The 12,051-nt window shown below is 49.1% G+C and overlaps 6 protein-coding genes across 6 annotated transcripts; 3 read left to right on the plus strand and 3 right to left on the minus strand.

The window, feature by feature from the left end:
• Nucleotides 1-1,087: 1,087 nt before the first annotated feature.
• Nucleotides 1,088-2,666, plus strand: COCMIDRAFT_69996 (uncharacterized protein; the record flags this gene model as incomplete). Its single annotated transcript, XM_007691006.1, has 2 exons — nt 1,088-1,426; nt 1,629-2,666. Coding segments are annotated over 2 exons (1,377 nt in total), but the record flags the coding sequence as incomplete, so codon positions are not given.
• Nucleotides 2,667-2,893: 227 nt separating this feature from the next.
• COCMIDRAFT_98527 (uncharacterized protein) lies at nt 2,894-4,398 on the minus strand (the record flags this gene model as incomplete). The annotated part of the gene is made up of 2 exons (XM_007691007.1): nt 2,894-4,291; nt 4,345-4,398. 2 exons carry the CDS (start codon nt 4,396-4,398, stop codon nt 2,894-2,896), a joined length of 1,452 nt encoding a protein of 483 aa, XP_007689197.1.
• A 1,884-nt stretch (nt 4,399-6,282) lies between these two features.
• On the plus strand, nt 6,283-6,933 carry COCMIDRAFT_27352 (uncharacterized protein; the record flags this gene model as incomplete). Its single annotated transcript, XM_007690989.1, has 3 exons — nt 6,283-6,482; nt 6,575-6,791; nt 6,847-6,933. The coding sequence occupies 3 exons, from the start codon at nt 6,283-6,285 to the stop codon at nt 6,931-6,933; spliced, it is 504 nt and encodes a 167-aa protein (XP_007689179.1).
• A 489-nt stretch (nt 6,934-7,422) lies between these two features.
• COCMIDRAFT_6363 (uncharacterized protein) lies at nt 7,423-8,002 on the minus strand (the record flags this gene model as incomplete). The annotated part of the gene is made up of 4 exons (XM_007690983.1): nt 7,423-7,563; nt 7,651-7,788; nt 7,847-7,882; nt 7,943-8,002. 4 exons carry the CDS (start codon nt 8,000-8,002, stop codon nt 7,423-7,425), a joined length of 375 nt encoding a protein of 124 aa, XP_007689173.1.
• A 265-nt stretch (nt 8,003-8,267) lies between these two features.
• Nucleotides 8,268-9,707, plus strand: COCMIDRAFT_37843 (uncharacterized protein; the record flags this gene model as incomplete). The annotated part of the gene is made up of 1 exon (XM_007690996.1): nt 8,268-9,707. One exon carries the CDS (start codon nt 8,268-8,270, stop codon nt 9,705-9,707), a length of 1,440 nt encoding a protein of 479 aa, XP_007689186.1.
• A 1,247-nt stretch (nt 9,708-10,954) lies between these two features.
• Nucleotides 10,955-11,802, minus strand: COCMIDRAFT_98547 (uncharacterized protein; the record flags this gene model as incomplete). The annotated part of the gene is made up of 2 exons (XM_007691008.1): nt 10,955-11,458; nt 11,530-11,802. 2 exons carry the CDS (start codon nt 11,800-11,802, stop codon nt 10,955-10,957), a joined length of 777 nt encoding a protein of 258 aa, XP_007689198.1.
• Between the last annotated feature and the right edge of the window lie 249 nt (nt 11,803-12,051).

Consider the following 12,051-nt stretch of genomic DNA (forward strand, 5'->3'; position numbering starts at 1 on the left):
AAGCGTTTTCGCAAGCAAGCCATAACATTCTGTAATAGGTCTTGAAACCCTTCATCGGGGAAAAACTGTTCTGAAACGACAGCGTTCAATCAAGAAGACTTATATCGGTGTTTTTCCATATATGAGAAGGCCAGCGAGTGATATACAGCGTATGTTGAGAACGAGAAAAGTCAGTACAAAAAACATCAATTCCTACATCCCATTGTTTCAAAGCAATGTATACTTTTGAACTTCATCATGTGACAATAGAAAGGCCGATCAGATAACTACATTCAAAAAAATTCAAATTGCTTCATTGCAGTATAAAAATTATAAAGAAAGCTGAAGATGCACGGTTCAAAGTGCAATGGGCTGTATCACCCAAGATCTAATGCTTTACCGTACCTTGGGTAAGCGGTATACCCGCAGCTGTGATCGAACATATTTGGCGACTATGTAAGCAAGATTGACCGCGTTCATGGTCGCATACAAGGCTGGGCAGGACCTGCCCAGTATACAAACACTTGGGACGGCGCGGTCGCCGTAAGTGTTCAACCGCCTTAGCTGCCTCTAGAGGGTTGATTAAGTCTGAGCTTAGCATATCAGATTGTCTCGCATAAGCACGATTACAACATCTATATCCCGAGAGTAAGACTCTGGGTAGGAAGTATGATGACTTGAAAAGCTATCACTTGACACTGTCTAGCTTAGCATCTCAAAGCAATCTTTCCTCTGTCATATAACTACGTACTCAATTGCACCAACTTTAAGTCTATTGTCCTGTTACCAGCAGGTCGGGACACGATCTGCTATATTTTTTCTTTCCTTTTCTCAAGCTAAAAAATGGTGAGCTCATACACTAGACATGACCCAGATGCAAAACCATAAAAGCAATGCAAGCACGTCCATCATACCTCCACTTAGCCTAGAGCTGCATTATGCCATGATAATCGGACAAATTGATTAATGACCTGAGGTTTCTTAAATACAAGGGCTGAGTTTCCATATTTATTTAGTTCACCTTTCTCTAATTACCAACCTCTCGTACTCTCACAACGCTCTTCGTCTGTTCTTTCGTGGTGCCCACCCCATACTCTGAATTACTATCATGAGATACATTTTAATTTCTGCGCTATCGGCTTTGGCCGCGGCGTCACCAACGTTTACAGCGACTGGCAACGACGTAGCCCCACTTATATCGTCAGGCTCAGCAGTTGTAGTCCCTGACAGATACATTGTTGTTTTCAAGAAGGATGTCAAAGATTCTTCTCAGCACTATGATTGGCTTCAAAGCATTCAGCCGAACAGCAAGGATCGCATGGAGCTTCGAAAGCGCTCTGGCGACGTCTTTACCGGTCTCAAGCATACATATGAGATGTCTGGGTTCATGGGATACTCTGGTCATTTCAGTGAAGAGACTGTCAAGTCAATTCAGCGCCACTCTGATGTATGTTGTATTCATATTTCTTCACTAGTACGCAGTACCAATGTGAAGAGTCCGCATAACCTGTTCAATGGCGACGGTATGGTGCTTAACCTTCGATCATCGCAATAGCCAGGCCGCTACATTCGCACAACCAGACTAGAAAAACCTCCAACGTCTCTAGAATCCTGCAGCTATTTAGTATTTGGAACTAACACATCAGTAGATTGACTACATCGAACGCGACTCTGAACTCTACCTCGATGAAAATGACTCTGAAATCAACAATGATCCATGCGGCGAGCATATGATCCAGAGGAATGCTTCCTGGGGACTTGCTCGTATCTCACAGCGTAATGGTTTGAAGAGCGAAACATGGAACAACCACCTATACGCCGCCGATGGTGGTGAGGGTGTTGACGTCTATGTCATAGATACTGGTACTAACATTGAGCATGTGGACTTTGAGGGTCGGGCTACACGGTTCAAGCGAGTTCTAGAGAACGAGCCTGAGGAAGATATTCGTGGTCATGGCACACACGTTTCTGGCACTCTTGTTGGCAAGAGACATGGGGTTGCCAAGAAAGCAAATCTCTATTCCCTTAATGTCTTTGGCAGTTCTAAAACAGTCCGCACATCCGACACCATCTTAGCTATTCAATACGCAGTCAAAGGACATGAATTAGCTGTTAAGAGCGGGAAGAAGGGCTTCAAGGGCAGCGTTGTCAATATGAGCTTAGGAGGTCCGGGTCCTGCTACCGCACAGAAACAAGCTATCGATAATGCTGTGCGTGCTGGCCTCCACTTCGCCGTCTCTGCTGGCAACGACAATATCGACGCGTGTACTCGGCATCCTGGCGGCTTCGACAATGTCATTACCGTTGGTGCATCGAATCTGCAAGACCAGCGTGCGTACTTCTCTAACCACGGCAAGTGTGTTGACATTTTTGCCCCTGGAGATCGGATTCTATCTACCTGGATTGGCCATAAGTACGCTACCAATCTTAGGTCAGGAACTTCTATGGCTACCCCCCATGTCGCTGGTCTTCTTGCCTACATGCTCTCTCTTCAGCCTGCCAAGAACTCTGCTTACTCTGGAGTTGATATCACACCTCAAAAGCTCAAGGCCAACTTACTCGCTATTGGTACTGTTGACGCTCTTGGACCTCTCCCCAGCGAAACCAAGAATATCCTCTTATGGAACGGAGGTGGCTGTTCTAACTTTGCTAAAATTATCGAACATGGTGGCTACGTTGTCAAGAAACCCGGCAATGTGGGTGGATCCAATCCCAAGAGCACTATCCTTTCCGTTTAGAAGAAGATTTCAAGATGGGAAGCTTCGAGTGCGCCCCTAGATTTAGGGACCTACAAGTTGTTTCGTCAATCACGGTATAGCTTGTATGTTACTCAGACTCAGAAAAGAAAACAGTCTTCGTTTGTTGACTTCCATCGGTGTTATACGAAGCTCTACTAGATGGGCAGCATGCCAAATCAATAGCTAAACTCTCTCATCGCATTTGTTCCATCCGTTCCCAGTTGCCGCATCCTCTTGTTACACCATTGGTAGTAAAAGCGCAAGCCAATACACCCAACAGCAACCATCATCAACATCGCAAAATTGGTCCAATGCCCTGTCGGATATCCCGCCTTCTTCTCGTTTGCTTTGTATATCCATACGCCGACAATCTGGCCGGGAGCCCCCCAAGAAACATTAAGGGCAATCGCCAGTCCTGTCGCAGCAGTGCTATGCATGTTGGTGCTCAACCAGCCCAGTAGTGGTGGGATACACGAGAATGCACCGCTAGCCGCAATAATCAAACACCCATATCGTGCATGGAAGGCGTCGGCAGGGAGAAGTGCTGACGCAAGAAAGCCAATTGCACCGATGGTGGATAAGGCGGCAGCATGCAACGCGCGGGCATTGAAGTAGTCCGACGACCAAGCGGTGACGATAGAGACTACATACGCAACCGCGTATGGAGGAACTGTCATGAGCTGGGCTTGAAGATTCTCGTAACCCAAGCCAGCGGTGATAGTCGGGGTGAAAAGCGATAGCGAGCTGAATGGTGCTGAAATGCCAAAGTAAATGATGTAATGCACCCAGAGACGGCCGTCGAGTAATGTTTCTTTGGCTGTCTTCCAGGTAAGCGAAGGTGCGTTGCCTTTTGACCCCTCGTTTTCCAAACGTGCAACAGCTAGTTCGCGTTCGGATGTCGATAGCCACGATGCTTCTTCAGGATAGTCTGGCAAAAGCAGCCATACCGCGACCGATGAGACGCATGAAGGAATTCCCTCCAATATGAACAGCCATCTCCAGGCAGAAAGGCCGTGTACCATCTTCATGTGCCCTACGCCATAAGCGATAGCACCGCCAAACGCCCCCGCAAGTGTCGCGCTCGCCAAAATGATAGCAACACGTATACTTCTTTCGCGTGCACGATACCAGAACGTGAGATAGTAGACCAAGCCGGGGAACAGTCCAGCTTCACACGCTCCGAGCAGAAACCGGACAGCGGTGACAGTCGCATAGTTTTTCGCGCCACCGAGTCCGATTGTGCAAGCGCCCCACCCAAACATGAGGAAGGCTATCCAACGGCTCGGCTTGAACTTCTTGAGGAAATAGTTACTCGGTACTTCGAACACAGCGTAGGCAACAAGGAAGACCATGAGGGCGATTGTAAACTGGTAGTTGGTCATGTGTGTCTCTTGCAGGAGGGAATGCCCCTCGTTGGCATTGAGGGTTTTGGCATTGCCAATGTTGGAGCGGTCAAGAAAGCAAAGGAGGTAAATCGTAGCGCACAAGGGGATGATACGCAGATCTTGTTTCCAGATTAAAGCCCGGACAGCTGGAGCGTTTGTTTCTTCGATGGCGTCGATGTTTTGAATGTCCTTCTTTTTGAGTTAGATTCGTGATCGCATTAGAATTTAATCTTCGCACTTACTGTGTATTTGTCTGATACCTCACCGTGCTTTTCCGCGTCGTGATGGACAGCCATTTTATGGGTTTCTCCTCCTGTGAGACACAGTAGTATGAGGATGCACAATCCGAGGGCAGCAAGCAAAATAGCAAGTAAAGAACTACTATATAACAGGTACTTAAGCACCACCAAGCAATGCTTGGTTCGCTTAAATGCATCCGTGCGTACGTTGCTGATTTGTTGACCTTTTGAATTAACGCATTATAGTAGGGATATACACCGCTAAATTGTATGTGGAGTCCGTTCTGCAGTAAAGCCGTGACATGGCTGGTTGGACCCCGCATATACCTAACCGTTACTTGCCGTTCCCCCTTGCTCCACACCCTTCGGGATTTGAAAACTATCCACATTGTATCCTAATCACATGCAGGTGTGCCGGATAGTCAGATGCGCCGGCGGATAAATCCGAGTCGTGCTATGCCTATGGCATTCGACAGGGTTGAACACCCTGCAAGAATAAAAACCTCATACGACCGCGCAAACTAAGACCTTAGTCAATACCGAGAGAATGAACAGGAGTAATGATAGAGATGCATACTCCTTATTAATGTTCCACTGGCGACACTTCTCTTAGACGATGATGGAATTCGTTTGGTGTCTTGGTTGGATGCGTTCCTCATGTTGTTGCAGTTCTGTGGTGATGTTGTGCTCTACCCCGACTGTTGCGGTTGAAATAAAGTTCTTGTATCCGCTCTTTTGACTTTGCTCATTTTTTCGATGCTATTACACCGCCATCGCGTGTGAAACTAGAGTGCACTTGCCTCTAGCCCTACAACCAGGAACATTAAGCAATCGGGAGGCTTGCTTAACTTGACCTTGGTTGGATTGATATTTACATGTTCCAGATGATATTGTTCGGGTTTCTGATTGATCTGATGTTATCTTTTTCCAATCCAACAGCGGCTAGAAGACATGGTTATGAAAGAAAGACTATTGTAGAAACTGTGTAGCTAGTTACATGACTGTTCTGCTGATGACTTGGCTAGTCACGTGAATAGTCACATGATCACACACGACGGTGATCTGATGTCCTTACTTTGACTCCAACACGTGTGCTTCCCGCTTATATACTCATGGTAAATGTGATTTTTGTCCTTGTAGGAGAATCGCAGCGAATAGGTTAAACGTATATTGGAAGAAAAGGATATAAGATATATATGATCCGTCGGAAGTCCAATAACAGAACAAACGCCAAATTAGCTGATAATTCTGAGGTCTTCATCCAAAACATCTCAGTTACACAGCGTCATACTAGAGTAGAAGAAACTGAATCAAATACATTATGGCGACCCTGTCCCTGTTGCTAAAATAGCGGTGAAACTGGTGCATAGTTGCTGGTAAAAGCAATTCGAACCTCCAATTTGTCCACGTCTTCACACAAAGACATGAATGACTTGGCTAACTCACCGCTGTCGAATTTGGGATTGGTGGTTGTAGATTGCATGTAAAAAATAGGACAAATACTTGGACTGGCTGTACGGAGAGTGTAGAATGTAGAGTTACTACCAAGGCAATGTCAACGACTCCAAAACTGCAAATAGCCCTTACATGTACAGCATCCAGAATTCACGTTCAGCATGAGTCTCTAGTGTCGCCATACATACCCGACTGTATCGGGATAATGTTGTGGAGAAGAGCTAGCATTTATGTCCATAAGAGGCTAGTACAGGCGCTAATGCATGAAACGTGACCAACAAGAATGACGTTGGTAAGGGTCCAAGCTCCGCCCCAGCCTCACACAGAGTCGCAGCCGCTATCTCTAGACGCCAACCTGAACCAACGAGCAGAGCTCCACATTCCTCCTCTACAACTATCTCCAAACCCTATCCTCAACCGTAGGACTGTCATTTCGAAGTCACTTCTCACGCGCCCCTCGTCCAATCGCTACCAGCCACCACCACCATGCAGCTTACCACGCTCTTCGTTGCCGCGCTGAGCGCCGTCTCCGTCTCCGCCTCGCCTTCGTGGATGGGAGGCGACCAAGTCGTTGTAAAGGAAGAGTACAAGGTGCCAGGCGACAACCCGCTATACTTTTGCGGCGACCCAGCCAACGACATCCTTACCATCGAGAAGGTCGACCTTAGCCCCAACCCTCCCCAGCCGTACGTGCCTCCATCTCGACGCCTCCCAGGCTCACCTGTCGCGACGCTTCGGTAGCCTGGAATCTTGTAAATTGGGACTAATGCGTGCACAGTGGGCAGACGCTTAGCATCAAAGCCACGGGCAACTTCAAACAGGAGGTTGGCGAGGGTTTCAAGATGCACCTCCAGGTCAAGTATGGCATTATCACACTCATCAACCAGAACGCCGACGGATGCGACACCATCAAGAAGGGAGATCTTGATTGCCCGCTCAAGAAGGGCGAGATGAGCCTAACCAAGGACGTTGATCTGCCCAGGGAGATTCCTCCGGTGCGCCCCCTGAATCCTTCTTGGACAATACAAGACGATGCTAACAGCACCATAGGGTCAATACACCGTTCTTGCTGATGTATTCACGGAGAACGAGGAAAAGATCACCTGCCTCACCGCCAAGATTGCATTCCACCGGTAAATGTCACCAAATCTACTTGGACACCACCATACACGACGAGCAACAACGGTGTCTGATATTCAACGATGCAGAGGGGGAACAGGAGAGAAGATTGCCAACAGCGGTGGTAACATCAAGTTTGGTGAGCCACGAGTGCAAATGTCTGGGCCCTTGGCAGACATGGTGCGGGACCGGTTACGACGAAGGAACGAGCTGTGAGAATGATACGAGCTATTCATTTGGTAAACGCGCAATGTCACTACTGTATTGGGTTTGGCGCATAGTTTGGATTTGTTATCGAGTTCCTGAGCCACGCTTAATGTAGATATGATTGATATGCATCCATGTATGGCATTTTGAACAATTTGAACTTGATGGATATCATTCCTCAACTATTTCTACGTGATATGCATGCGCAAATCTGCATCTGGTCAATATGCCTCGTGCTAGTACCACTGCTTGCATGATACATTGTGTACATTTGCCTGGCTAATGCTCCCTCAAGCACATCTACTCTCCGAACAATCTCCTGACGCGCTTCAGCACGCTGTCCTTCTCAGGGTCATACGGGTGGTCCTTGGATGGAATCTCAAGTAGCGAGGGAAAGGCGGCGGTGTAACTCTCAACACGGTGTCGTATCCTCTCGGCAATCTAGCGCTGGTCAGCCTGCTGCTGCACCTAACTTTGCAATCGCATAATACAGCCACATGCTCGCAAATGGCCGGCGACCCAACGTACATGCTGATTGATAAGGAGAATGGCAATGTCCTTGCGCTCGTTGGTGAAGCGATCGAAGGCAGCTTCGATAGCAGACGTCTCGGTCTTGCCGTCCACAACCAAAAAGTTCTTCTGGCTATCTGGCGGCTGGGTAACGTGCTGTACCATTCATCAGTCTTTTACTCCATTGTGACATCCGGAGAGAGCTATAGCATACGCCTACGCCCGCGAGCAACATGCCCGTGCAAGTGTCCTGCAAACAGTCAGTCAGCTTCCCCGAGACACCCCGTCAAAGGGCGCATGATGTACACACCTCATCGCCGATAACGGCGAGGAACTGTCTGTCCTTGTATTGCGCTGCCGGTGCTGCCATGGCGGGATGTGTTTGGAGGGCAGCTGTGGTGAGGTCGGAGCTTGGCTGGGGAAGCTGCACGCCGTCGTCATGGGGCCCTAGTCCGTGTTTGGCCAAATGTTTTGGGCCCTTATTCCGACTTCTTTCTCCCTCCTCCTTTCACCACAAACCAGAAAGCCATGTCGTGACACTCGACGCCACTTCACACTCCTTTTACTTCTTCATCTTCTTTTCCCGGCCTGCGATACCTCAGCGCCGCTACTATAGTAATACTTCTTCAGCCACCATGCCCCGTCTCGTGCGCCGCGCGCCGCTCGCCGAACGCATCAAAGCATACACCGACCCTTCCGACTGGCTCATCTGGATCTCGGAAGAACTCAACAGCTCTGACTGGGAAGACTTTGCGTCTTCATATTCCCTCTATATCGGCTTCGGCGCGAATCTACTCTTTGTCCTCGCGCAGGCAAATAGCGGCGCATCCGCCGCCTCGGATGATGACGGTGTTTTCAACGAAGTTGAAGGTCCCGGATGGCTCAAATCAACACTGAGTCTGTTGGTCATGGTTTTGGGTGGAATAAGCTTCGTAAATGCATGGCTCGTTTGGGGAAAGAGACGGTACTACCGCCTGTTTGAACAAAAAGTCGATGTAGCGCCGCGGACGCCCAGCGCGAAGCGCGTTCGCGTTGACTCATCTCCAGCTGCTGCGAGTCCCATGCAGTTTGTGAGAAATCTGGTACAAAACAATGCTGCGGACAGGGCGCATCCCATTGAGGGCCGAGATGTCTGGGAGGTCGCGGTTTGGGACCCCAACCCGCTATGCCTAAAGCTGTTTTGCCTCTTTAGCCCTCTTCATGTGGTACTCTATTTCCTCAACCTACCTGTTGGCCCCTTGGATCCGAGCCCGAGTGTTAGGGTCACAACAACTATTCTGATCGGAGCGGTGTTGTCGCTACAGCTGTGGTGGCTACAAAGCTCCTTTTGTCAACAGATCAAAGACAATGCTCTGATCAGTCGCCAAGTGCTTCACGAGTACGATAGCAAGTTTGTGCACCCGTCGTTGCAGAAGCCATGTAGGGATGTGGGCGTCCAGACCATTTCGAAGAACCGGAATCTAGATTCAAGCGTCGGTGTGAAGGGCAGCAGTGATGACCTGGCGAGCGAGATTGTTACCTACACGCCCAAGACTGTCATCAATCGCACTTTCCGCACAAACCCGAATGCCAGCTACGCCTCACAGTACGATCCCGATAACGCTCGCTCCACCTCGAACACGCCTTCACTTCGCCGACGAGACAGCAACCCACAATACGCAACCACATCTACAGGAACTGATGCTGATATCTTTTCTCCTATCCGTTCCTCGCAACCACCAAACCCCTTCCGCCAAGCCCCCACCATATCCCGAAACAACATTGACACCAAAGTCAACGACGGAGGATATCTCGGGATTAACACACATGCTGCATCTCCGCTAAGGAAATCTACTAGCGCGGCCTTTGGGAGGGATGGTGAGCGGAGCGCGAATCGAGGAAGGGATAGTCTTGGCGGTGCATTTGAGCGGAGAGCTAGCCCGAGTAAGAAGGACGTTAGTCCATTGAAGCGGATTAGTTTAGGTAATGCGGAGAGGGAACGTAGTGAGCGATCACTAGGTCAGACGGATAGACTTGGTAGGAGTACTGGATTTGGTGGGTTGAACCTAAGTAAGAGAGAGGGTGGACGCTATTGAAGTTTAGAAATGGAAATGCATATCTATGGAATTCTTTTGTTTTGTTTGTTTTGAATAACTGGCAAGATGGGTATGCCAATAAGTTTGCGTTTATTCCCATTTTCAGGCGTTTCTGTTTTTGTTTTGTTCTAACTGGGATCTATATATCCATCATGCCACAATCACCTCATTAAATGTCGCCATGTCGGGCACTTTCTAGTACTGTATACCTCTCACTCACCATACGAGATCGTCGCATCCTCGCCTTTAAACAAACACCATCAACGTTACACTACAATCTATAACCCTCCCCTTCACAAAACCCCTCATCAAGACATTCATATATGCGTGAACGAATGATAAACCCCCCCTCTTCCAACCCCACCCCTACCCCTCCTGTCAACCTATCCGATCCGATCCAATCACATGTCGCAAACACAAAGACGGGCGATCGGAGATGGGGGGAAAAAATGGGTTGACACGATTGGACTAAGCCGGCCCGTTTAACGGTTAGCGAGGGAAAAAAAAGCACAGACGCTTGGTGTGGGGGTGTGGAGTGGGGAAGACCCTGGTTCGCATATATCGAGTTTAAATGAAGGCTGCGATAAGGAAAGAGATGGCTTGACGTGTGCGTGGCGATGTTGAGATGGATAGGGGGGGTTGGGGTTGGTTATGAACGAGTTGAAAGATATTGGTGAGGAGGATAGAGACTGGACTTGATGGGACTTTTTCTTTGTATTGGATTATCTGCTGTTTTTGTGAGGGGGGGGGGGGGAAGGGGCCAGCTGAGTGTGTAATGCCTAAGCTAGTCTTAGTACGGTAATACTGGCTGCTATAAGTTAGTTTAGTAGTAGCGAAATCGGAAGACTATCAAAAAAAAAGCCGTTAAGTGGGGTAAAAGTGTCAAAGGCACCGAAAATCTCACTGAAATATCAAGTCATGCATAGAGCAAGACGATGTTTTTTTTCAACACACAGTTTGATTTCCTCAGCTATACAAAGGAAAAATAAAGCTACTGACAAAAAAAATTAATCGTGGGAGGCTAGACCTATTTACAAGAAGCCGTCACCGAAATTAAGGAGGGAGAAGAGGTAAAGTTAAAACAAAAGCAAAATCCATCATCGCCGTTTCCCTCCCATCTTCAGGGCCTCCCCCATACCATACTCATAAACACCATTGCTCTTTTCATATCCAAAGTCGACTGTTTCCAAATCATATCCAACTCGCTTTCAGTCTGTCTCTTGCCCAAAGCCAAAAGACGTACACGCTTAAGCGTTCTGGTCGATGAAGCTGCGGAGGGTGCCGACGCGGGAGTAGACACCGGGAAGGTTGGGGCGAGCGCAGCCGCTTCCCCAGGAGACGATACCGATGAGGGTCTTGTTGGCATCGACGAGAGGGCCGCCAGAGTCACCCTGGCAAGAGTCGCGACCACCAGCAGTGACACCAGCGCAGACCATGTTGGTGGTAACGGTGAGGGAGCCGTAGTTGGCAATGCAGGTGTTGCGGGCCACAATGGGGACGCTGACCTTGAGGAGAGTAGTCGAGGCGCTGCCACCCTCACGGGTAGCTCCCCATCCAGCAACGGAGGCAGTGGATCCACTAGCGGGGTCAGAGCCAGAGGCGGCGAGGGTAGCAAAGCCAACGTTGCCACCGGCAGTGACGGTGCTAGAGAGCTTCCAGATGGCAACGTCGTTGTTAGAGGTGCTCGCCGCGTAGCTGGGGTGGAGGACGATGCGGGAGACGCGGACGACAGTGCCGCCAGAGTTGGAGCTCTGTTTGGAACTTGTGTTAGTACTCTATCCACCGGAAAAAAAGAGAGACTATATCAGATGAATGGACTTACCAAAGAGCCGACACGGACAGCGGTGTTGGAGACGGAGCCAATGGCGCTGCTGACGGAGCAGTGGGCAGCGGTAACAACGGTGTTGCCGTTGATGAGGGTACCACCGCAGATGTGGCGGCCACCGGCCTGGAGAGAGACGATGAAGGGGTATTCACCGGCAGCAGCGGTGGTTCCACCAACAATGGACTCCTCAGGAACATCATCCCACTGGGGAGTAGGAGCGGAGAGGACGAGCGCAGGAAGCGCAGCAGCGATCATAGACTGGAAACGCATGGTGAATGATGGGCTTTGCAAAGGCAGCGACTGTTGGAGAGAAGCGATGGAATGGTTTGAAGAGTGAAGCGACTGGATGAGCTGGCTGATGATGATTACAGAGGGCAGATTGCTGGATACTTATAGAGAACGTCGTCGTCGGTCATTGACACTCCAATGGTTGTGTAGATGCTAGAAGGCCGACCTTGTCATGGCGTGCTTTAGGGTATACCAAGACTGATCTACTAGGAGTATGATTTGTCCTTCCAG

The sequence above is a fragment of the Bipolaris oryzae genome, assembly GCF_000523455.1.
Source record: "Bipolaris oryzae ATCC 44560 unplaced genomic scaffold scaffold_89, whole genome shotgun sequence".
NCBI lineage: Eukaryota > Fungi > Ascomycota > Dothideomycetes > Pleosporales > Pleosporaceae > Bipolaris > Bipolaris oryzae.